The 24962-nt window shown below is 38.3% G+C and overlaps 1 protein-coding gene across 1 annotated transcript in view; it reads left to right on the top strand.

Moving 5' to 3' along the window:
- The first annotated feature begins 987 nt into the window (after nucleotides 1-987).
- The window catches only part of B3GLCT (beta 3-glucosyltransferase), a 45136-nt gene continuing 21161 nt past the window's right edge, over nucleotides 988-24962 (top strand). The window contains exons 1-5 of the mRNA XM_077781448.1: nucleotides 988-1212; nucleotides 8851-8912; nucleotides 11074-11113; nucleotides 14028-14137; nucleotides 24865-24941. Of these exons, the coding sequence (XP_077637574.1) occupies nucleotides 1125-1212; nucleotides 8851-8912; nucleotides 11074-11113; nucleotides 14028-14137; nucleotides 24865-24941 (377 nt within the window). The 5' untranslated portion in view covers nucleotides 988-1124. The remainder of the gene's footprint in view (nucleotides 1213-8850; nucleotides 8913-11073; nucleotides 11114-14027; nucleotides 14138-24864; nucleotides 24942-24962) is intronic.

Raw genomic sequence — 24962 nt, 5'->3', positions numbered from 1 at the left:
TTCTCTGGGTCTGAAGGACAGCAGTTTAATTCTGGGGTGTATGGAGGAACTTATAGCAAGTTGTTAACATGTGGAGCACTTCACTAGGACAAATCTGACATTCCTGTGAACGGTTTCTTCTTCCTTGTGCCAGGATTCATGTTGGGTCACTTTTTGTTTACTAACAAGTTTTCACATTCTTGATCTTCATTGCTCTGTGGCTCTGTTATATCCAAATTTTCTGTCTGTATCATGACACATATGCATATTAGAATCGACTTTGTCCTCTGTTGCCCCTAAAACCAGTTTTGTGCAGCTCCGGGTCTGCATTTCTTTAGCCAAATAGGGCGAGTCATTTTAGCTGTGGAGTGTCCAGTGCCAAGGCTGTGCTCCACCCCTTGTTCCCACTCCTGGTCACACTGGTAGTTTAGGAAAGGCTATCTGAAGGTGCCATGTGCTCTCCTGGGTAAGGATTTTTGAGCATTGGTCTAGAGATTCATTAGGTCCCTTGATTTGTTGGATGAGGTTGCTGTTGGGAGTGCTGGGTAACATTTCACAGAATACCAGAACCTATTAGGTTGGAAAAGACCTCTGAGATTACAGAGTCCAATCCATGACTGAACACCACCACGTCAACCATACCAGGGCACTGCGTGCCACAAGCAGTCTTTCCTTGAGCACCTCCAAAGGCGGTGACCCCACCACCTCCCTGGCAGCCGTTCCAGCGGCTGGCTCAGAAGCGCTAATGCCTGATGAGAGCTGTGCTCGCGGCGACTATTTCGGGCAGGATGCTCGCCCGCTGCCCCGCGGCGGCGCGGCTTCTCCCGCTGCTGCCGCCAGAGGGCGCCGCGGCCGCCGAGCGCCTCCCCCCGCTGCCGGCGCTGGCGGCCGGTCCTGCCGGGAGGAGGGAAGGGGACGGCGGCAGCGGGAGGAGGAGGAGGAGGGAAGGGGACGGCGGCAGCGGGAGGAGGAGGAGGGCGGGCAGGCCGGCAGCAGGAGGAGGAGGGAGGGCGGGCAGGCGGCGGCAGCAGCACCGCCACCAGCCGGAGGCCGCTCGCCCGCGCTCCTGCGGCAGAGGCGGGCAGCCGAGCGCACCGTGCCCTTCGCCTCCTCCCCGCGCCGTGCGCTCAGCGGCCCCCGCCGAGATGTCTCGGGAGCCCGGCTGCAGCCGCTGGCTCCTCTTCGCTGCCTGCGCCCACCTCGTCTTTCTTCTCCCGCCGCTCCGCGCCCGCGGTGAGTGGCGGGGGCCGGGCCGGGACGCCATGGCGAGGTGAAGGGAGGAGACCCGGGACGCTCGGCCCCTCCGAGGAGGCGATGACGGGGAGGAGGGCACGGAGAGCTCGGAGCGGCGCCCGAGCCGCCGCTTGCTGGGCGCTGTGTCCCGCCCCGCGCGGGGAGGCGGCCGGGCAGCCGCGGTGCCCCCGTTCCCGAAGTTTGTTCCCGACCGGGCTGGAGCGCGGCCGGGCGGCGCGGGGTCCCTGCGTGGCTCCGGCTGCGGGGCAGCGCCGGGAGCGGGGCAGAGGTTGCGGGCAGGGCCAGCCCGCACCGGGGAAATCGGCCCTGGCATCGGGAACAGCTTCGTGGAACAGCCGAGCCCAGTGAGAGCACTCGTGCTTGGGTCCCGGCAGCCCCGCACTGACGGGGTGTTCTGCTCAGGGCGGGGGGAAAGGTAAAACCGCCCGCCTAAAATGCTAGTCGAGAGGAAAGAAATACATTACTGTGTTTTAGAGATGTGTTTCATGCGTCTAGTCAGCTGAGAGAAGATGAAAGGAGAAGGATTATTAGAATGTCAGAGATTGGGTTGCTACAGGCTCCTGGAGTTGGGAGCTGTTGGCATAAGAGGCAGAAGTAAATGTTTACATCTGTTTTCTCATTATTTCTGTTCCTGAATTTTTCCATCTCTGTCAGCACAGACTTGTCAGTGTGTGTATACTTTAGATCTGATTCTCTTCCACTGCTATGGCTTGCGCATCAAAATCATGCAGGGGAAAACTGGTACTAATAAATCATGTTTTCAGCAAAGTGAAACTGTGATATTTTGGGTTTTCTTCTGCTAAACACTTTTCCTTTCACAGACATAGCTTGGTTTTTGGAGGAGTCCTAGTACTCTACAGCTCTTCCTAAAGCTGCATTTCATTCTTTCTGGGATGCGTAGTTTTGCTCATGTAAGGTACTATAGCTCTTGTAATTGCAAACAGAGAGTAATCACAGTCAGAGAATAGCAGATTCACTTTTTCCCATATCTGTATTGTACATGCATAGATACCTTCCTACTTTGAGATGGCCTGGATAGTATGTTTGTTCTTCGAAAACAGAAATAATTTGGATTGCTTTCCACATAAGCAAGCAGCTTGTCTGTCAGTAGTTAGGGTAAATTCCAGCTTGCAAGTGATAGCTTACAGAATGAGAAAATGTATTCAGATGATTTTGTATGGTGTAACTTCTAGGCAATCAGAAGGGATCATGATGATGCTTTTTCTTCTGCTGTTTTTCTTTACTCGCCTTTTATAAAGATAGTGGTGTACACAGCACTTATTTAGATATTCCAGTGGTTCGAAGTAGTGATTGCAGCTGCCTTCTTCCCACATGTGCCATTTGTGTAAAGAAATATAAGTAGTTGATTTTATTTTATGAAAAGCTTCAGAGTCTGTAAATTTGCTTGTATCAGCCTCTCCTCTTCTTCCTCTCCATGCTCTCTCCCCATTTTGTGTTGATGAATCTGGAATACATTATTATCTGGCTCAACCGGAGTCTTTGATGCTGATTGTGAAGAAATATTATAAAAGCTTGCACATAAATACACAAAACTAATTTATAGTGCTCACAGGCTGTCTCATAATGGAAGATCCCATTTCTATGCCTGACACAGCATCAGTGCAGATTTTCTCTGGAATCATGTGAATCCATAGAACCTTACGTTCTCTGAGAACTTGTAATGGGGAAGAAACCAAAACAAAAATAGACCTTTCATTAAATTATTATGAGAAATAAAAATGTTTTCTCCACTGCATACACCATAATCACTGGCTGTCATTATTTGAAGTGGTTATTATCAGTCACAGTTTTGCCATACATTAAGTCATAGAATTGTTTTTGCAGTTTAGTGAAACTGACCAGCAGCTCAGTGAGGTGGTTGGAATGATTCTGGGGTCAGTCAACCTTGAATCAGACTGTAAAAGAGGAATATAACAGAGGTATTGCTTTTCTGTATCAGGTGGATTAGTCTGTGAAAGCAAAGAGTTAACACCTCAGTTTTTAATGTCCTTTGCAGTTCAAGGACATATAATTGTAAAGGTTTGGAAGTTGTTTATGTATGAAAGAATATTACCAAAGAAAGGATTGCTTCTGCATATAAAATATGGTATTATATAATTGTGTATATTTATGCAGTATATTGTATTTTAATGCTGCAGTGTTTACATCCATTTTTCTATCGTGCACATATTCCTGCAGTTTGGTTGCTGAACAATGAAAATAATTGCTGAGTTTTACTTTCTAGTGTTATAAGCAAGTCTATTTACTTATTAAAATTTTAATGGAAATAGTGGAATGGTTGATAAAACAAATATGAATGGAAGGAATTGAATAGGAATTCTCATATTACATGTCCAGGTTTTGAATGGATCCAAAAATGTTGTCTAGGTTTTCCAGTGGATTTTAGTCATGCTCTCAGGAGACATAAAGATAAGATTGGTGATAATACAGAACTTTAAAGTATTTCTAAAATTTCTTTCCTTTCCTATCCTCAATTTTTGGCCATTTAGCAAAAGGAAAGGAGGACTAGTGATTGACACTTCTGCTTCTGTCTGCTTGTTAGATGACATGATGTTAATGCACAACGTGTGTTAGCAACCTTCAGAGTATACAGTGCGTTAGATAATGAAGTGACAAATACAAGATTACAGTTGCATTTAAGATGGTGCCTTGCTGGGTTTTTTTCCCCCTACTTTGGGTAGCTTTGTTTGCAAGAAACTGTATAGTTAATCACCCTGGCCTTTTGGTTATTGTGGTATCTACAGGGCTTGAACTTTTAACAGCTAGTAAGTTTCTTCTTGCAATTTATTTTCTCTGTGCTCTGTGGCAAGTCCAACTGAGGTATGCTTACTTTGTATTAGAAAACACAAAAGGACTAGGGGAAATTCTAGATTTTTCCAAGGTACCTCTAGCTCCAGAGATTGATATGTGCTTTAGGGAGTTATACTGAAAGAAATTCATTGCAGTTGTCTGCGTTAATAATGACATATGAGCAGGAAAAGTTACTCTTTTGTTATAGTAGCATCTGATAACTGCTAGACATAGGTCATCCTTCTTTGTGCATGTATGCCTTGCACACAACAAAAATATATCCTTCACAGAGAACTTACAGTTTCTGCCTGTGTTGTACAAGTGACCTGGCCATGAGCTGCGTCTGGAGTGAGAACTTTTTTCAGTGGTCCACTCCTGGGAACATCCTTTTCAGAAACCTCCTGGAAGTGAATTGCACGTGAATGAATTAATCTTGGAGTTGTCCATTTGTGCCAAGGCACTGTATCTTCTGCTTACCCTGTGGTCAGTCCCTTAGTTGATATGTTGTAGGCCAGATAAATTCACCATGTTCTTTTCCTGCTGCTCTTTTCCCAGTAAATCCTTAGCAGAGGATATTTATTTCCGCACTGAGAGATCAGGTTGCTTAGCCAGAAGAGTCTTGGCCGCAGCTAACTTCTGAAGACTGCTTTATCAAATTAGATGTGCATAATAGATTTGCTAATCAGGTAGAAGAGTGTTGCTAAGATAAATTCATACAGTCTGTGTGTGTGAAAACCCTCATTACTGTTGGGTGAAGTATTGAGGCTTTTTTGGTGGTGTCTTCAGGGGTCTGTTTTTTGAATGGTTCTTCAGTAGCTTAAAAATAGTCTGAACAGTTCTTGCCTTATTAAAATGTATTAGCTGGAAAAAGTCTTTCTGATATACTTAATGTAAAGGATGCCAAGTCATTTTAATGTGTTTAATTGTTGAAAAAGGAGGGGAAGTGGCCTTTGTGAAATCACAGGGAATAAGAATAATGATATAGCAAGAGACTTTAGCATATATTGGTATCTATTGGTTTGTTGAATAAATTATGTGTGTGAGTGTTGAAATTGCACTGTGTGACAAGGTCAGAGCTGCTTGATTTTCAAAGCTCTTCTACAATAATGATCCATCCCCACATGCAGGAAGGCAGGCGAAGATGGCAGGAGGCCCATATGCACAAACAGGAGCTTTTGGAAAGGCTCAAACATGAAAAAGGAAGCACATGAAAGATGGAAATGCAGTCAGGTCACCCCAAGAATAACTTGGAGACACTATGCAGGTATGCCATTAGGAAAGCCTGCATCCACCTGGAGTTCAATCTGGTGAGAGATTCAACATGTGAAAGGTAAGAAAGGGCTTCTGCAGGTGTAACAGCAAAAGGGAGACTAGGAAAAATAATAATAGGCCTTCTTATGAATGGAGGACAGGGTTAAAAGAAGGATATGAAAGAGGGCAAGGAATTTTGAACCTTCTTTGCCTTGATTGATATTATTAAGACTCACCTTCAGAACACCCTGAAACTCATGAGAAAGTCTGGAGCAAAGAAGAGTTCATGTCACTGGAGGAGGACTGATTTAGGGAACATTTAAACAGGATGTACAGAAGTCCACAGGACCTGATGGCAGGCACATAAAAGTGCTGGCAGAGTTTGACAATGTCAGTGCAAGACTTTATAATCTTTGAAAGGTGATAGTGACTGGCGGAGATTCCTCAAGACTAGAAGAATATCACCCTGGTCTAGGAGGGCAAGGATAAGTTGGCCAGTGGTACCTTGGTCCCTGGGAAGGTGGTGGAGCAAATAACCCTCAGTATCACTGCCAAACAAGGACGGAGAAGACAAACATATGAAGGACAAGAGGGTGATTGGGAGAAGTCACCATGTTTATATGAAAGGGCAGTCATGCTTAACCAACCCAAAGGACTTCTGTGATGATACGACTGCCTTCATGAATGTGGGGAAAGCAATGGATGTTGTTAAGCTCAACTTCAGCAAGGAGTTTGAGTTCAATCCTGTCTCCTATAATGTCATAACAAACTGATGGAAGTATGGGCTATGTCCGTGGATGGTGAAGTGGATTGAAAGCTGTCTGACTTGGTGGGCTCCAGTAGTGTTTAACCTCTCATTAACAACAATGGGATGTGCACTCTCAGGGAGTTTGCAGAGGATACAAAATGTGCAGGGGGAGTTGATGCACCAGCTGGTTGTGCTGCCATTCAGAGGGAGCTCAGCAGGCTGGAGAAGCAGGCAGACAGGAAACTTGGGAAACTGAGTTCAGTGAAGGGAAATACAGAGTCTGGCCCCTGACAAAGAGGCACCCCATACAACATTGCACAGAGGGGGCACATTGTCTGGGAAGCAGCTTTTCAGAGAAGGATTTGAGAGTCCCAGTGGGCAGCAAACTGATCATGCACCAGCAGTGTGCCATCGTGGAAAAGATGGCCAGCAGCCCCCTGAGGGGGAAGAGTTTTCAGCAGGGCAGGAGAGGTGACCCCTCCTTTCTGCTCAGCACTGGTGTGACACTCCTGGGGTGGTGTGCCCAAGTCTGGGCTCTCCAGTACAAGAGAGACATGGACATACTGGAGTGAGTCCAGCAAAGGCCCATGAACATCACTAATAGATTGTGACCCCTGATAGAAAAGGAGAGCCTGAAGGAGCTGGAGCTTTTTAGCTTGGAGAAAAGAAGGTTCAGGGAAGAGGTCCAACATGTAAATACCTGATGGGATACACAGAGCCAGACTCTGGTACTTAACAGGGCATGAGTCAGTTTGCACAAACTGAAATACAGGAAATTCTGTTTGAACATAATTACTTCTTTCTTTGATTTTTGTTTATTTTGTGGTTTGGGGTTTTTTTTACTCTAAGAATGAACACTGGAAGAGGTTGCTCAGAGAGTTTATGGAGTCTGTTCTAGGAAATAAAACCTAGATAGGTTTGATTATAGACTAGACAAGACAAGGTCCTAACTAGACAAGGTCCTGAGGATCCAGTTCTGGGAGGCTGAGCTAAATGACAATTAGGTATCTTTTCCAACCTCAACAAATCTGTGGTTTTGTAACACCAGGATGAGTAGGTTGGTTAATTAATTCCCTGAAGAGCTTTATCTGTGCTCAGTGTGGTGTGAAATAGGTGATCTGATTATTGTTTGATTTGTTCCAAGCATCATGTGTGTTAGTATTTTATAAAGCTTAGGAGCAGTTTGGCATGGGTTGTTGAATGCGCTGTGGTGACAGAGTCAGTATCTCTTGTCAGTCACAGTTGTCTTAGGTTTCATGTGTCATTCCTCAGGTGCATATTAAAAGCTGAAAATTAGGCTTGTGAATAAGCTGAATTTGAGGTGACATTTCTTCAGGTTAATACGACATAATTAATACAGTCCCTGGAATAAGGATGTTATGTGTTGATCTTGTAATTAGGATTGTGTCGAGAAGGTGGTGTGGATCTGGTTTGTGTAGTGGAAGCTATTAGTTGTCTGAATCAGTAATACTGCTATATTGGGAGAAAAGGAGGAAAATGACCTTGAGATTTGCTCAGTTGCTTAGAACCTGGTTCTCATGGATTCAATCCCTGTACTGGCCTCTCATTTAAGAGTTGTGGGTCCCTTCCAACTTGCAATATTCTGTGATTCTGATTTATGACCACCATGAGTCTGCTTTGTTATAATGACTTTTGGGATGTCTGGATCTAGCTATGTGATTTGAGATGCAGGTTAATCAGCACCTGAGATGTCACTGTGAACCTCAGCTCCTGGACATGTGATGAAATTTGATCTCCAGCTGGAAGAGCATAAGGATGTGGGTGTTCAGAGATGGGGCACCCTAGACTTAGGACAATCTTGTCTTGCTGTCTTATATTGTAGGTTTATAGTGCATCAAAGGAATGATAACAGCTAACAATTCACTCTGAAGTAAATTTCAAGCAGTTGTAGTGAGACTTGAATCTGTTTTCTGCCCCAGTTTTTAATAAAATCGTCAATTTGACCATGAAGAATAGTATCTTGAATTCCTTCCAGATTGTAACAATTTGCTTTTATTTGCATCTCTTTAGTGCTTTTAAGAAAAGGATTTCTTAAGAATAATCTTAGCAAGGCTTTCTTATGTTAAATGGAACTACTTTTACAAATGAGCTGGCTGAGACAAATTAAATGACTACATCAACAACAAAAAGAGTAGCACCAGAACCCATTTTATGATTATTTTCTCTAATACAAATCAGAAGTGTATGCAAAGGGTGGTGTCACTATAAATAGTTTAAGATGATGCTACTTCTGTGCAGATCAGTTCTGTGGGGTCCTTATTCTTTTTGTAAACATTTATTTGGGTCTCATACATTTACAAGTTTGACTGTTGTTCAGTGATAGTGTTCAAGGCCTGTGATAGGCATTTTCACTTTTGATAGAAATTTCTGTCAGCCACTGTGTCTGTGGTTCCAAAAGAAGCTTTGGTAGTCCAAACTTTAACATAAAAACAGGGGTTTGCAGGTCCTGTGTGGCAGCACATTAGGCTGTTATCAAGTGAGCTATTGGACTGAACAGATTTTTTTAAGGGATTTATTTGCCTTGAAGCCAAGACAAATTGGTTTCATATCAGAGTGATTTTTTTTCAGTGATGGTGTGGGAGTTGTCAGGCAGCAAATGTATAAATTCCATAAGAACACACACTCATATTCACAAATATTATTACAAATATAGTATCATTTAATGTGAAAAGTCTACCTAAATGATGGAGTGGGGAGGGGGGCTGGGTTTTTTTTTTTGCTGTAGAACTCCGTATGTTGTGAAAATGAACTCCTGTAATATGAAAGAAGTCTGTTTTTTCTTTCAGCTTTTGCTGTAAGTGTAATTTCTGAAGATGCTGAAGATGAGACTGAACTACCAGTGCTGCAGGTAATAAATTTTAGTTGCTAGAGTAGGAACATTTTGCAGTCATTATAAAATAAACTGGAGTAGACCTGAGCAGAAAGCCCAGTATCTATGGCATTGATTATTTTAAGTATTGACTTTGGTAGTACCAGATTTCATATGTCTTTGTATTTTGTGTCATATATGTTCTTTGTGCTATTGCTGTTGAGAAGTTTTTGAGTATATGACCTTTATTAATTCAAAGACAGGTTTTCCTTTCTTCTTGGTTTTGCTACATGTGTAATACATTGAGAGGGAAATGGCTGCCTCTCTGCCAGATTAGCATTATTACATATTACCAGTCAAATCACGGCTCAAGCAAAGCTTGCGTATGAAATTTCAAATTAACCAGATTAGGAGAAGTAATGGTCAGAGCTAGCCCTAGCTTTAAATAGCATGCTGAGTGTTAGGTGTGTATGCATGCATGTCCTTTGACAGACTTCTGACTACCATTTTTATATGAGTACATATTTGTAACAGGTATTTGTGTATGTGTAAAAGAAATTGAAGGGAGGAAAATAAAAAAACTGGAATGAATCAATGGTTAGAATCTATAGCTGCCATTTAGATCTAGTGATCTGACATCAAACACAATAGCAGTATAGTAAGAGTGTAGATTTCTAAATAATTTTTGGCTTTGATGATGATTGCTAAAACTACGGCAGTTTTTTAAAGTGAAAAATATCCCTTTTGCAAACTGCTGGTATACCTCAGTGTCTGGGACGCTGTCATGTCATTCTGTTGTCATCACTAATAGGTTGCTGTTTGTTAAATTCCATTACTGTCTCAATCCAGCTGTTACCCTTCTCATATAGGATGTAATTTATGAAGGTTTTCCTACTATTTTAGAGTTCCAGAACTTTCCCTCAGATGAAGTCAGAGGTGCTTCCTAGACCTCTTCAGGCCAAAATAGCTTTTTTTCCCCCTGCTTTTTTAACAGGAATATAACAGGCAATGTTTGGTTTGTGTTTTAATAAAAGTACTTTTAAATATGGCTTATTCTTCACACAGTGTACCACAAAACACATAGGTTTTTGTTTGCATAGAAAATCAATCTTCCTGTGTTTTTTTCTGATACAGGTTAGCTTAGAATCTTAACTTACTGTGCTATATAATGACAGCATTGTCTATAGATATCAAAATAAACTCATCTTATAAAAAATCTTTTAAACTTTATTGACCCAGGCAGCAGGAAAAGGATCATAAGAATGGATGCAGTTGGAGTAATTTTTGAAAAGGTTTTACAGATGACTACCAGGGAAGTTGGAGCTTATTCATTTCAAAAGTAAAAGATCATCTGATGCAAGTAGAGCTAAAAGATTACATATATCTGATATTTTAGAAAAGAGAGGAACTAAGTATTTTAAAATAGAATCTGTCTCGGGGATAGGAAAACTATGTATGAGCTTATTACTGAAGATATGTATGGAATTTCTATCTGGAAGTCTTAAAACACTGGAATCAAGATAAATCCTACAACATTCTTTTGCAATTAGTAAAGATAAGTTTGATTTTTCATGTGGCCAAACCAAAGCACTGGGCAACTGTCACCTGGGATAAACTGTGCAACAAATGAAGGCTCTGTTTTCCTTCCTACAATTTTCTAGGCAGTGCAGAGATACACGATGTTTGTGATAACTGAGTAAATTCCAGTGGAGTCGTGTTTTGTGCAACAACCTTTTGATATTTGTCTTGATATAAATTGCATTTGAGTCTTCCTTTAAGAATTGTGTTTTGATAGAAGCTTGATAGTAGATTAGAGTGTGTTGGGGTCTTTTCTCACCCTGAACAGGTGTGTTTTTATTCTATTGCTCCATATTCAAAACTTAGTGCTCAGAAGATACATTAAAAAAAATATTGTTAATAATAAGTTATAGAGCTCTGGTATAAATTGAGTCATGGGAAAGCATTTTCTCTTTTTTTTCTTACTCTATTTTCTGAGTAATAGTAGTCAAGCATAAAGGATATCTCTTTAAATTCTTGATGATGAATAACATTTTACTTTATTTTTCATATCAGTTTTTGAGTTAAAACCTCTATGTAAACATCTATAATCTGATGAGTGCTTTGACTCCCGGTATGTTTCTGTAGAAATATTTGAGGCCTTGTGTATATTCTTAACTTGTTTTTTCTTTCTTTCTTCTAGAATTCTGAAAAAAGTAGAACAATTAGTAAAATAGGCAGAGGTAAGTATAGTGCTGTTTCACAAATGCTTTATTTTTTCTTGGTTCAAGTAGTCTCATCAAACAGAAAATTCTAAATCTTTGATTGTACTTGCAGTTCATGTAGTTTTCTGTGAACATGTGCACTTGCCCTGTGAAAAGGATGAATTGCTTTTTGTAGTGCACTATAGTTTAACATTTTTATGATACTTAGTAGCTCTTCCTGTAACAATTTAAGATAAAACTGAATTTTACCATTCTGCTAGGCTCTAACTGTACTTGTAATAACTAGGTTATTGTAAATTGCTTGCAACAAATTATAATAACTTTGTAATATCTAGAAGGAATTAAGAAGCACATCAGCCATTAATAGGTAAAATAGTGGTAAAACAACTATTTGCTGCGGACAGGTGATAAATAATGAAAATAAAAATTCTGCAAGGCTCTGCCTTCTCTGAAGAGGAGCCTGATGTCCTCTGACAAAAAGTTAACACACCTGACTTGCATTCTCTGCACTGTAACTGTGGACTTCTCACTCTGCTACACCCTCAGGATTTGGCTCTGCTTGTTCTGAAACAACCCAGCTTAATTATGTCTGTCTTCTGGCATTTCCTAATATAATATTTGTAAGTGCTTTGAGTATATGAGGAGCATTGGAGAAAGTGAAGTTTTTGGGGTGCCTTTCCTATTACTACTGTTAAAAAATATACTCGACTAGATGTCAAGTCTGATGCAATACATAGGTTTTTTTTCCTCTTCCTAATAAAGTTGTTTTGGTTTGAGGGTTTGGGTTTTTTTAGGTCTTTTAACCCATTTCTGTAGGCAAAATGTAAGGGCTTGAAACAGAATGTAGTTCTTTATGGTTCTGAGTTCCTCTGATATTTTATTCTCTTTTGAATAGTTATATATAGATCAGTAGCACTTTTGGAACTTAATCTTTCAAAAGGCTGTTCTTTCTCTTGCTTCATTGGATGTTTCTCAGCTTGAGAAACAATTGAGGTGTTCAATATTGTAACTATTTTCTGTTGACATTTTCATACGCTGAATGTCTTTTATTAACTCCTTTAAACTACCTATAGCAAAAGAAACTATTTCCATTTGATTAACCATCAAAGTAGATGTTCTCTCACTCCTAGAAAATATGCTATTGTGGAGTATCACAGGTGTTGTTAAATATATCATAAGTGTAACTAAGTGTAATTTGAGTGCTTCCATATCTGCAAATACAGTGTAAATAGAGTTAAATATTCTATAGCAGCAATTAATAAAAACAAGGTAGTGCTTGCTTTTTGTCTCTGTGGGTGTTTTTGGTGTTGTGCATGTAGATTTAGCCCTTCGACTCTTATTAGCATCAACAATTCGTAGTTTCAGTTTTCACACTGATTTTGATTTTTGCAGAGGAAATCTAGCAAAGATCTTGCAAGGTAGCAATTAGTTGATATTCAGAAGTTTATTATGCATGGGATTTTTAAACAGTTTGTTTGGTGGTTCAGAGCATGAACACTGATTCCTACACTGTGTGGGAAAAATGTGGCATGAATACTGGTGTCTGAACCAATGCTTATTCCATCTCTGTAATACATCACCAGGAACCTCACACAATTTGTCTTGATGAATAAGCTAATAAACTGAGGGAAAACAATACTGAGGGAAATGTAAAAAGAAAAAATCTAACTGCAGCTTTGAGCTGTCATAGGTCTAAATTAACAAATAACTGTTTAGAGCAACAAAGCAATGTAATAGATCCTCCAGTGTTGGCCATAACAATCTTCTCATAACCTTAGTGCAGACACTTGTGGTTAATGCTCTTTTCGCAATGTTTTCCTTGTGATCCTTCTTCATGGGCTCAGTTTTACTCTTTTTCCTTGTGATTATGTCTTTCCTTCTCTGGATTTTCCTTCTTTCCTTCTTTTTTTTTTTTTTTTTGTATAAACTTTGTTCCTTCTCTACAATTTTCAACATTCTGTACAGATCTCCTGGGCATTAGTTTCCTTCCTTGTGGCGCTGTCTCAAGTTACTATATTCTGAGTTTCCTGGTGCACTTTCTACATAGTATCTGTAAACTTCAGCCTTTTGTGGCCAAACAGTTCTCCTCATTCATTGATACTTAGTTAATGGTCTTGAATGGGTTAAACAGCATAGATCAAACTTACTAAGAGTTCTGGAAAAGGCATCTGTCCTCTTCCTTTTATTGTCTTATCCTCTTGTCTGCTGTGTTCTGCTTCTGAAAGAGATTATATCTTTATGGTTTTCTAACATTTCCCAGTACTGAAGGCTTATTCTATCTCCTATCATCAAGAAAATTTGGCTACCTGCTTCATCGTCTATTTGTATTTTACAATAGGCACTTTCATAAGCCATAAATGTTTGCAAAGCTACTTCATTATTTCCTTTTAAATTTCTGTCTTCTCTCATGTTCAAAGTTTTTAGTTATGATGCCTTTAAACACTGAAGACATGTGAGATACTGATGCTGTCATGTTAAATAAGAGTATCAACTCAGTGTTCTTGTGTGTGTTTCTCAACCTGATGTTTGTTTCTGTGTAGGGTTTTGGACTGTTTGGGAAGTAGTTTTTCTGTTTCATGTTCATGCATTTCCTGGTGAGGGGAGATGCTGATCTGTGATGAACACCTTTTAACTCTGGTGGCAAGGAGTGCTGGTGTATTGGAGAACAAGCAATGTCATAAATGTGGCTGCTGTTAACTGCTGCACTTCTTCCAGTCATGCCATGCTCTTTCTAAATGAATCTGGAAAAGGGCTGGTTTGGATTTTTGTGTGTTAAATAATGCCTTTTACTATTTCATAAAATATTTGTATAATTACAGGAATAGCTCACTGTGAAATAGATTCCTACATACACCTGGGTTCTCACTAGCTTTGGAGCAAATTAGAAAATAATTTCTTTTATCTTTACGTGTTCATACTTTCTTGTTTGCAGAATTAAAAGGAATTGTATTTGTCATCCAGAGTCAAAGTAATTCTTTTCATTCCAAGAGAGCAGAAGATCTAAAAAGAGATATTTTGGAACAGGCTGTAGATCTTGGAAAGGTATGTTGAGATAATATTAAGTGCCCCTTGTTATATATGCTGTTGCCTCATTTTGTTAAAAATATTGAGGTTTGTTGTGCCTTTTTTCAGATCCATTCTATTTATTTTCTAATTGTTTTTTGTGTGCTTATAAGAAAATAATTTCAGTGGTTATTTACTGATTGTACACTGACTTATCAGTACTTTTAATGTCAATTATTAACTTTTGTGTAACGACTGTTATTGTTTGGATGGCATTTGATCCAAAAGTGATAAGAAAGACTTGGGAAAAGGCAGTTTTTCAAAATGACTGTAGTGTGTTTACAAAGAAAAAAATGCATTCTTTATGAAATGAAAAATATAACAATTTAATTATTAGAATAATTTTAGATGAGCATTTGAACAGATCAAGTGAATATGCTGTAGTATAGACTTTGTCAGAATTCTGTTGCACAGTTGTGACTTGGTGACAGTAGGAGGAGAATGTGTGTGGACATTAAATTCCTAAGGCAGGATTCCCTCCTTCCTGCAGCAGCAGTCCTCCATACCTCTCTTGCTCCTGTCCCTGCATGATGCAGTACCTGCCCTAACTATTCCTTGTTATTCTGCCACGCCTCTGCAGACTGAGCACTCTCCCCTTGACCTGCTGGTGGGTCACACTGAGAGCTGCATGTTGTACTTTACGTTCTAATGGGAAATTTGATCTGTAAAGCATAAGCCTAGAGAGAAGAGGTTTTTAAGAAACCTACGCTGAAATTTCAGAATGAATAAACAATTATTTTTCTTGTCTTTTATAAAACTAAGAAAAATTTAAGAGTGGCGTACATCCCCTGATATGAAATAGCTTGCTGTGAGGTTATTTGACCTATTTTTCATTTCCGTGTTCTTTGTTGTAAAGGAAAAAAAATCTGATGTAAATTGTCTTATGTACATTAGTCTTGTAGTGCCTAAATCAGATTGATAGATGTTTTAGGCTTCATTTATCCAAGCTTATCAAACCTATTGTAATTAAATCCATTCTAAATACAGTTTTTAATCCCTTAATGAAATCAGTCACGTGAATAGCCTTTGTTCTGCAGAGTTCTGCTCTTTCAGAGTCCTCTTTGGAATTGAGACAAGTGTTCAGATACAATGTGTGCAGAGAGGATTATGGTGTCAGTTGTTAAACCCAAGGATTTTAGTTGAGTTGTGTAATTGATGTGGCAGAATATGAGTAATGAAAAGTTCAGCAAGTAGAAGTACAAATGGTTTCAATGAGGCTGCAATATATGCATGTTTTGTGGGCAAGAGGTGAAATAATTTTGTAATCAGAGTTGTACCTGAAATTTACCTGGATTCTAAAGACCTTTAGTGTCCTTTATTTAAGAAGATGCCTTTATGGAAATGCTGAAATGGTGATGCTTTTCCAGTATTAACAGTTACCTCTTGAACAACAGTCATGATGTCTTAAGAGAAGCAGTGATGAAAATCCCACCAATCATCTCATATCTGAAATTTGGGAAAAGGGGAAAGCCATCAGTGTATAGAAAAAAAAGATGAGTATAATCAGCAGGTTCTTGGTACATCTTGATTGTTTTGGTCAACTCACAATGCCACTGTGAGACAGTCCCCAGTAATGCTGATTATGGACATGGGGCAGATCATCTCTGCAGTCCTGCATATCAACATTTGAAGTTGGCATTTTTCTCTGCAGAGAATGCATATGAAATTATTAATTTCAGGAAAAAAAAGTTAAATTCTTGTGTTTTCAAAGACAACTGCTGTATGAAAACAAAAGACTGAATAATCAGGTTCACTCCTCTGTTGTTACAGGCCCAAGAAATAGATGTTTAGTCCATAAGGTTTCATTAATTATTGTCTGCTAGTTTAAAATGAGAAATGGAATCCTACTGCTAGATTTTGGTACTTGATTAAACTAGCATATATGTCTCACTGCAAAATGGATTAAGTCACTGGCATTAATCTTAACAAGTGATTTGTCCATTTATTTTCTTTCATGGTGTACTTAAAACTAATTTTTAACCTGAAAACAATTTGTAATTCTAATCACCAGTAGATGTCAGTATTTTGTTCTTGCTTAAAAACATTTTCCATAGCGATTTATTGAATATTAGCCAAAACTCTTGTTAGAATGTAGCACTGGCAAAAATTCATTACAGTTTCTACCAATCTTTTTAATTTTCTGAGATTCCTGAACATTTAACCTCTGTAAATTAGACCTTTGGAAGAAACACCAAATAAGAATAAGGAAGTTTTTGAGAGTTAAAATGGTGATATTTGGGATTACGCCCTTTCTGTCTAAAAAAATCAAGATCATCATCATTACTTCTTTGCTATTACTTTCAAAATGAGAAAACAGGTAAAATGAGAGTTTTTGAAAAATTACCAGTTTAAGTGCAGTCAGTGCTTTTTAATTGCCTGTTGTGATTGTGATGCCATTTAGAGGACAAAAGTCTGTATATTTCCCTATGAAACTGGTCTAGTAGAGGAGATTTTTTTGTTTTGGGTCCTTGAGGATTCTTGCATTGGATGCCCTCAGCCCATTAAAAAAAGTTTTTCCTGAAAAGTCTTAAGATCAAATGGGGTCCTATTAATAATTTTGTGGTTATAAGATTCAATGGAAGAACATATTTTTCATGGGAACTGAGTTATTTTTAAACTGATTTGTATATTTAGATATAATAGATGTAATTTACTTGAGACTTTTCAAAATTAATGCCATAAATTCAATGCAATCTGTAATACACCTCTTGTTTCATTTTTTAGTTACTTGCTTAAATTCAGGATTCTAGTATGAAAACCCTGTTTACTTCTCTCCTGCCTGTAATGGCTTCCCATTTCATGGAAGCCACTTTCCAGCTGAGACTCATCAGTCAAGTAATTTTTCGATCCTGCAGTTTTAACAAGGTTTAATAGATTATATTTAGGTTAAATATTGGGCTGCATTCTGACCTGACCCTCCATCTTTGTGTCTACAGTAGTTTGTCTTTATGGCAAGGTTTTCTACTATATCAAGATCAACCCTATTTTTTTTATTTAAAAAATGATGTTTTAACTTCAAAATTTCTCAGTATTAGTAGATTGATTCCCTTTGTTTTCTTGTGTAAAGTAATAGTGTGCCTTTTATTTTCTTCCTAGCAACAGCTTTGGTTTCTTTTCTACAAATATTTATTCATTCTTGTGTTTGCAACATCATCCACAACTTTAGTATTTACATTTATTTTCCAAATCTGTCCATAAAACTACTCTTACATTATGTGGGGAGAGCTGGCAGTATAAAACCCTAATAAGAGTGTGCATTTAAGTGGTCAGTGTATGAAGTTCCACTTTCTACTTTTTTATCCACAGTAGCACCTGTGTTTATTTTATGTTGTGTTACTTATTCTGCTTGCATACATTGCCTAGTATCAGTATGTTCTTGGTCACTTTTCTTTGTTTTTCTTCATAATGCTTCATTCCTTTTACGATTTGCATTTTAAAGTGCAACTGCTCATTCTGGGGCTTCAATATTTGGGTGCTCAAGTTGTGAAATGCTCCTAAACTCTGTTCTGTGGAAAGGTGAAGTGCATTCAAAATAAAACCTTTTGAAAGTGTTCCAGGAAAAGTGTACAAAAGATATAGCTTGGTTTGGAAAATGCGTTTTGGAGCTGTCTTAAATCTCTTCAAGGTCAGCTTGCCGGGCTTTACATGTTTGAGTGACTTTTTTTTATCTTTGCTTTCCTCCAGCTGTTCTCCTAGCTGTTTGTTTTAATTGTTTGATCTTTGACTTCCTAATATGCCCTTGCTTCTCATTCTGCAAAGGTTCTGTCATCCTTTTGACAATCGCTAGGCTTTGTTATCAGCAGAATTGATGCCTTGCTCATTAACTGTTGGAACTAAAAGTTACCTACACTTTTTGCTGGAAGGTGAGCAGGATCATTTTCCTCTAATGGATGCTCAGCAGAGTTGAAGGAATTTGTAGCAGTCAGATAATTCTGCACTAATGAGATCTTTTAAATGTTTTAGTAGTGAGGAGTGGGCTGCCCTGAGCCCTACCTTACACATCACATACCATTTTTGTATTGCTGCTTTTATCAATCAAATATGTGGTAACTTCCTTTGCTTTTTGAATGCAGAAAAAAGGACCTGTCACCTCACAGAGATGTCTTGCCATGTCAGGCCAAAATATAAATAAGAAATTCTGCATACTTAATAGGATTTGAACAAACCTGTTTTACTAAGGTATTTCTTTTCTTAGTAAAGAATAAGAGATTTTTATAAAGCTTTCTTCTCCACTGCTGTTGGCTATATTAAAATTGTTCAATCATCTTTGAATAGAATGCTGAAGTATACATGAGACTAGAATTAATAAATCATCAGATTAAAATCATTACCTGGTGACAGTTGTTTTGTTCTTGTAAATTCTCCTGAGCATCTATAGTGGTACTTGAAATACATTAGTCAAATTTATTGCCTTGTAAAAGCTTTTTTCTGCTCTCCTGTTCCTTCTCTTCTTTCCTAGTTGAAATAGGTACATCAGATTTACTTGGCCAGAGCCTGTTGTGGGGAAGGGACCGGCTCCCCCGTGTATCACACTGACTGAGCTTGGGAGATAACAGTCTCCATCTTGCTGTCAGTGAAAGAAACTTCAGGCTTTCCATGAATATAAATCTGCTTATACTGCTAATCTTGCTGATATTTAAAGAAGCATCTGAACCCCATAAATTGTTTAATTTCATTGCTTGAATCATAGAATCATAAAGGTTTAAAAAGATCTCCGAATCATCAAGTCTTTGACTGAATACCACCGCTCCCACTAAACCATATCTAGAGGTACCACATCTGCTCAGTTTTTTGAACACTTGCAGGGATGGTGACTCCACCACTGCCATGGGAAGCTTGTTCTAATGCTTAATCGCTCCTTCAGCGAAGAAATCTGTCCCAGTATCCAACCTGAAGTGTTTTTATGCACTAGTTTGGATTGACAAAGATTTTGCTTTTAAGTAAAAACTCACTTTATACATTAATATTATGCATTACAATACTTAAATCCTATCTTAAACACATTCTAAACAAAGACCTTACTCAGACCAGGCAACATAATTATAGTGGTTAATCTTTAATATTAGCTTTCATGAATAATAGCTATGTACTGTATGCCACATGTCTGTCTTCTGTATAATTGTATTTATTTAGAATTCTTGTAAACTGTGAGCTTGGAGAAAGTATTCCTCACTGCTTTTTATTCACTCAAGTGAAGAGCAAACAAATGGCACTTTACTGCAATATGCTGTTGTCATTCTAGGCTACTGTCTTATTGTACACATCTGTGGTAGCATTTATAATAAGCACTCAAAACTTTTCCAGATTTTTTCCACATCTTTTTGTTTGTCTAATTACAAAATAAGGTCTGATTTGTTAATTTGCACACAGTATTTGCTCTTGATTTGTGAAAGCAGGGTAATGCTGTGGCCTTTGCTGAACTCTCTGAAATTACACGTAATATATTATGAAAATTCAGAGGTTTTTTTTAATGATAACCAGGCATCTGAGACTAGAACAGAAGTAGAAATTCTCTCTAATGGAAAATAGAACATTATGCTTTATTACTTTGGGCTTCCCAAGGAACAACAATTATTGGAAATCATGCCTTATTAGAAACATGGGTTTTGTTTTTGTGGGAGTCTTTTACATCTTATTGTGGCTTTTCAGTACTTAATGGGGTCTTATAAAGGAAGAGAGGAACAGACTTATTAGAGGGCCTGTAATGATGAGGAAAGGGTAAAGTTTTTAAACTACAGGAGAGTAGATTGAGACTCAGCATAAGGAAAGAAATTTTTACAGTGATGTTGGTGAAAAACTTGACAGTTTGCCAGAGAGGTGGTTGATATCCCATCCCTGGAAATATTTTAGATAATTTTGTTTGGGGTTCTGAGCAACCTGATGTAACTGAAGGTGTCCCTGCTCACCGGAGCGGCCTGGACTAGAGCTTTAAATGTTCCTTCCAACTCAAAACTGTTCTAGGATTCTGTGAATGAAGCCTAAAGGAACAAACAGAGCAAGAAATTAAAAGGACTGGACAACTTTGGAGAAGCTCTTAAATAACAGATGTGTTTAACAGAAGCAAAATTCTTTTACAGTGGTAATGTAAAATAGTACTTTAAATCGTCTGTGAGTTTTATTTGAATGGGATTATTGAAATAATATTTAGTCTTGGATTCTTGGAAATGGGGCTCTGATAAAATTGATAGTTATGTCTTTAAAACATGAAAAATATTTGAAATGTGAATTGTAATTTTCAATATTTAAGGAAATTGTTAGAATATAGAGAACATATAGTGCTTGGTATAATGTTTGCAGCTGGCAATTCCCAGTAAATTGTCTGACCTGCTGGGCTTAGAGCTATTGCTTTTTTATTATTGCTATTGGTATTACTTTCTTTTAGAAATCCTTCAGGATGTCTACAGAATTGGCATGTTTTTGAAATAAAGCTGAAGGGAGACTTAAGTATGTATTCCACAGCTCTACTTTGTCAAAGTAGTCATAACAGATGACTATAAGAGCTTGGCTTATTTAACCTCCCAAGGGAAGACTGAGAAGGTAGGCTAGCTCTGAATGTGTCTTAGGATTGATTACTGAAAAGAAGATAAGAGAATAGGGAAAATGTTATGTGCTTGTAGGGTATGTAGAGATAGGAATACATTTCTGTGTCTGGAGCTGTGCAGTTAAGCAGCAGTGCTCAGGGTTTAAGGTCCCCATTCCTGCCCCTCGGCTCTGGGCTTCATGAGGCAGCTTAATGAGCTCACAAAGCACTGAGATAATATATGCAAGGCATCTACAGATACGAGCAAACTGGACTAATTAGGAGCAAATTCCTGAACACTACTTTATTTTTCTCTAGTGTATTACAAGATGGCTTTTTGCTCTGCTCAGGTGACTCAGTAATATAACAATGAACACATTACTGTTGTGTTTTGTGTTTCACCGCAGTTCTGTTTCTATGTCATACTTGCAAAATCATGTCACACAGGACATGTAATTAATAGTGCTGAGCAAGATCTAGTGTGAGTTGTGTTCTAATAAAGTCTGTTCTCACAAAACAATATACTTAGGGCAAGGTTTGGTTATGCTTAGCTGAAATTCAGTGAACTATTTTGTAGGAAAACAAAGCAAGTACAGTTCTGCTAGAGGATCATAGAGGTATGACCTAACGTGGAAATCCCATTTTAGCTGGGGTGGATCTCTGCCATCCTGGGTGCATACAGAACCCCATTTTGGCCTCTTAGTTTATGAAACCATATTATTTTAGTTTATTTTTACCCTGTACGGTTTTGTTCTCTATAAATTGTACATTTCTCATATAGGATTCAGTAGACTAATATGAAATTCCATGTAGTGCAGAAGGAATACAGATACTTGTTTCAGGTTAACAATTCCCTTACTTAGTTCTTAATTCTTTTATACTGAATTACCTTTTCTTTATTGGATATGCTAGTCCTCCAAGTTTTTTCATATTAATGAAGCGAACTTTCAATATTTAGATTCAAAAAACAGTTCCCTTGATTTGGTGTGAAATTGATTGTGTAATTAGCATCTTCATACTTCAACTTGCATAAAAAATTGTAGGTGATTTTAAGGTACAAATAAGGCTGTGTGAGTCTGTGTCTTTGGAATTAGCCTGAAAATGTGGATCTAACCCCTTTATTCACATTTAGCTTTTCATTTGTGTAAAGTTTGCAATTGTCATCTGTATTGCTTATTGCATATTGCTGATCTCACTGTGCTCATAGAGTAGGTGGTATTTGGAGTAAAAATGTCTCATACTGTATTTCAGACCATAAGCAATTCCATTTCTTGGTTTTGCCCTTTAAAGTCAGCTCAGTTGTGTAAGTGAGGAGAGTAGTTTCTTAGTCTTCAAAAAGTGATTACATGATGTTATTTAGATTATAAGATACTTTACTTGTGTTATATGTAAAATGTTGGTATGTGTGAAAACTCATGTGGTTTGTAACTGTGGAAACAATAGTTTCAAGCTAGAATAACGAGTGAATGGAGTACAGGCCTTGGATGCATTTGTAGGAGAGTTTTATGAGATAGGCACAGTGTGCAAGTTACATTTCATTACCTAGACAGCATGTGCCCTTCCACTCTTCAAAGCTGACACCAGATCCATTTTGCTTTTTTCTGTCCTTGTACTGAAGATAAAATAAATAAAATGAATAGGTCAGCCCAGTTCCACTAGTTCAGAGTAAAAATGAGAAAGGAAAAGCAACAGAAATCCTCCTGTACTTTTGAAAGTGGCTGTTTTAGATCTATAGATCTCTTAAGCATCTCCTTTATTAAATTAGAATTAATGCGTGGGTAGAGGTGAGTGGAAGGAAAGGCTCATGCAGGACATGTATTTTCATGTTTTAGAGGAAGTTGGGTAGAGAAAGAGAGCAGGTTTATGAGAATGTCAAAGACAAAAGATACCTTGTAAGAGTACTGGATTAGCTCAAGAGAGAGTGTTTTTTCTTTATCATCACTCCTTTGTGCTGCACAAAGGAAATAGAGTATGATAGTACAGCTACTTAGATTAAATAATTTATATCTTTTGCATGGGTAAATGCTGTTTTAATCTAAAATTAATCCAGTTTCAGCCTTCAGTGTGATAGAGACGCTGAGTATATTATTAACTATTTTCTTTGTCTATTTTTACATGAAATACGTAGCTTCCTACAAATACTAGCCTAACTGCAGGTTTTGTATGCGTGTAAAAATAAATGTTCTTGTAAGAGAGGTCTTCCCTTTTATCTTCCTATCTGCAACGCCTTAAGTAAGCATAATTTTGTGGTTTTATCATAAACTTGTACCAAAAGTAAAATAAATACATCTAAGTAAATAAAATCACTAAAGATAAAACTATACCAAAGTAAATGTTACCATTTTCACATTTTAATGAAATACAAGTTGTTGAGAATGAGTAATATTTGCCACTGCCACAAAAAACTCTGAACATTTGTTTTTTAAATAAATTGAAAAAAAGCAGAAACAGATTTGTTAGGTTCATTTGAACTGGAACCATAAATCAGAAGTGCTGGTTTTTGAGTTGCAGGTGAATATCCTGTTACAAGTTGGAGTTTTAGCATTGTTTCTTTTTGATTTGGGTCATTGCAATAGCATAAATCCTTATTTTTGTATAAGGTTAATGCACTCCTGAGAGATATAGTTATTCCTTAGAGCAGTATAGATGTTTTCTTTAGTAGATGAAATTTGGAGGTTTTATGTAGATGCTGTGTTTAACTGCTCTTAAAAAGGATTTAAAGTAAACTTGAAGAGTCAGCAAATAGTGCAAATTTTATCTTAGAAGTCTTCTTAGAAAATAATTTTTTGTGTGTAAGTGTGACTTTTGTTAATGGCATCATTCACAAAAAGCATTCATCAAGCAGGAATGTGCGGCACATGCAGGCTGTAAGTGGAACAGGATTAAGGCCTGAAGAGACAGGTGCACCCCTGCAACTCATGGTTCTCTCTTTGGTTGTGGGAACATAGACCTCCAAATACACAAAGCCTCCTGCCCAGGAGTTAGAAATAAAATTTAAGGAGAAGACAGGACAGCAGTGAGCAGAGCAAGCCATGGCCAGACAAGTATCCTGACCAGCAATTTGCTACAAGTGACCAACTCCCTTTTTTCCCTTGTATTTACATGTTGTGAGTTTTTCCTCCTTGTCATGGTTTCAGCTAGGATAGGGGAAGAGGGGGATTGAGTGAGGAGCTGCGTGGTGCTTAATTTCCAGCTGGGCTTAAACCACTCCTCAAACACCATGATCCCTCTTTTGCTGACCTGTGCTCCTTCCCAAGTATCCCATGTGAAATTTTGTGCCAACCCAGAGTGCTGTTCCCCTGAATGTTGTGGTGAGTCCCATGCTCCTGTGGGCAGTGACTCCCTGTCAGGTGAGCAGGAGCCTCTCCCTTCTCTTTAGCTGGTGTCACACTTGGACAAAATGATGCTACAGTGGGGGATCGGATTTGCTGATGGAGTAAAGTACTGTGTGTGTATTGAGGGATGTATCTGAATCCAGCTTGCCACATGCACTGCAAATTGTGCAGTTTGGTTTACCAGAAGACTTTGTTTAAATGGTGTTTTCTTGGAAACTACCTCAGAATTGTGGCTTATCTACTAGACATTGGGATCTGCCACATCAAAGAGGTTTCGAGTAACAAAAGAGCAAAGGGATTTATGAGAAGTATTTTCCTTTGTAGGAAAACTTCTTTGATCTTTCAGGAAGAAAAAAATGTTAACTCCTCATTTTGATTTTTCTGTAAATCCATCTTTTTTTTGTCATGATGTTACTGTGACAGGTTGACAGATGAAAGCTTAGCTCAAAGTAAAGAATGTTAGAGCTCCCACTTAAGGTGTGTGTAAGGTGATTGTCCAGTGGAAGCCTTTGTAGAACACCCTTCATTATTTATAAGTATTTCTTCATGGGATGGCAAGGAGATTACTATGATATGTTGATTACATGGGTTCTTATGCAAAGCATTGAACTTGAAGTCTGATAGCTTTATAACTAAAAGACAGGAAATTATATCTTGGAAGAAGCACCATCCCTACCTTAGTTCACCTTGTTTCATACCCGCTTAAGTCATCTATTCTTCAGGGCTGCTTGCCAGTCAAAACCAATGAAAACTAACTAGTCATTCCAGAATGTTTTTAAAGATTAATGGATGTTTAGGAAGAAAGTACATACAATTCAAGTTTAATGGGAATATTCTTATTTTTCTTAAAGGAATTGCCTACAGTTCTGCTTATTCATCAGATCGACAGGCATGAAGGTGCATGGACAATATTGCCATTAATGACAGAGTAAGTGTAATGAATGCCAGT

Source organism: Lonchura striata, chromosome 2 (genome assembly GCF_046129695.1).
Source record: "Lonchura striata isolate bLonStr1 chromosome 2, bLonStr1.mat, whole genome shotgun sequence".
In the NCBI taxonomy this organism is placed as follows: Eukaryota; Metazoa; Chordata; class Aves; order Passeriformes; family Estrildidae; genus Lonchura; species Lonchura striata.
This window is presented reverse-complemented; position numbering and strand designations above follow the sequence as displayed.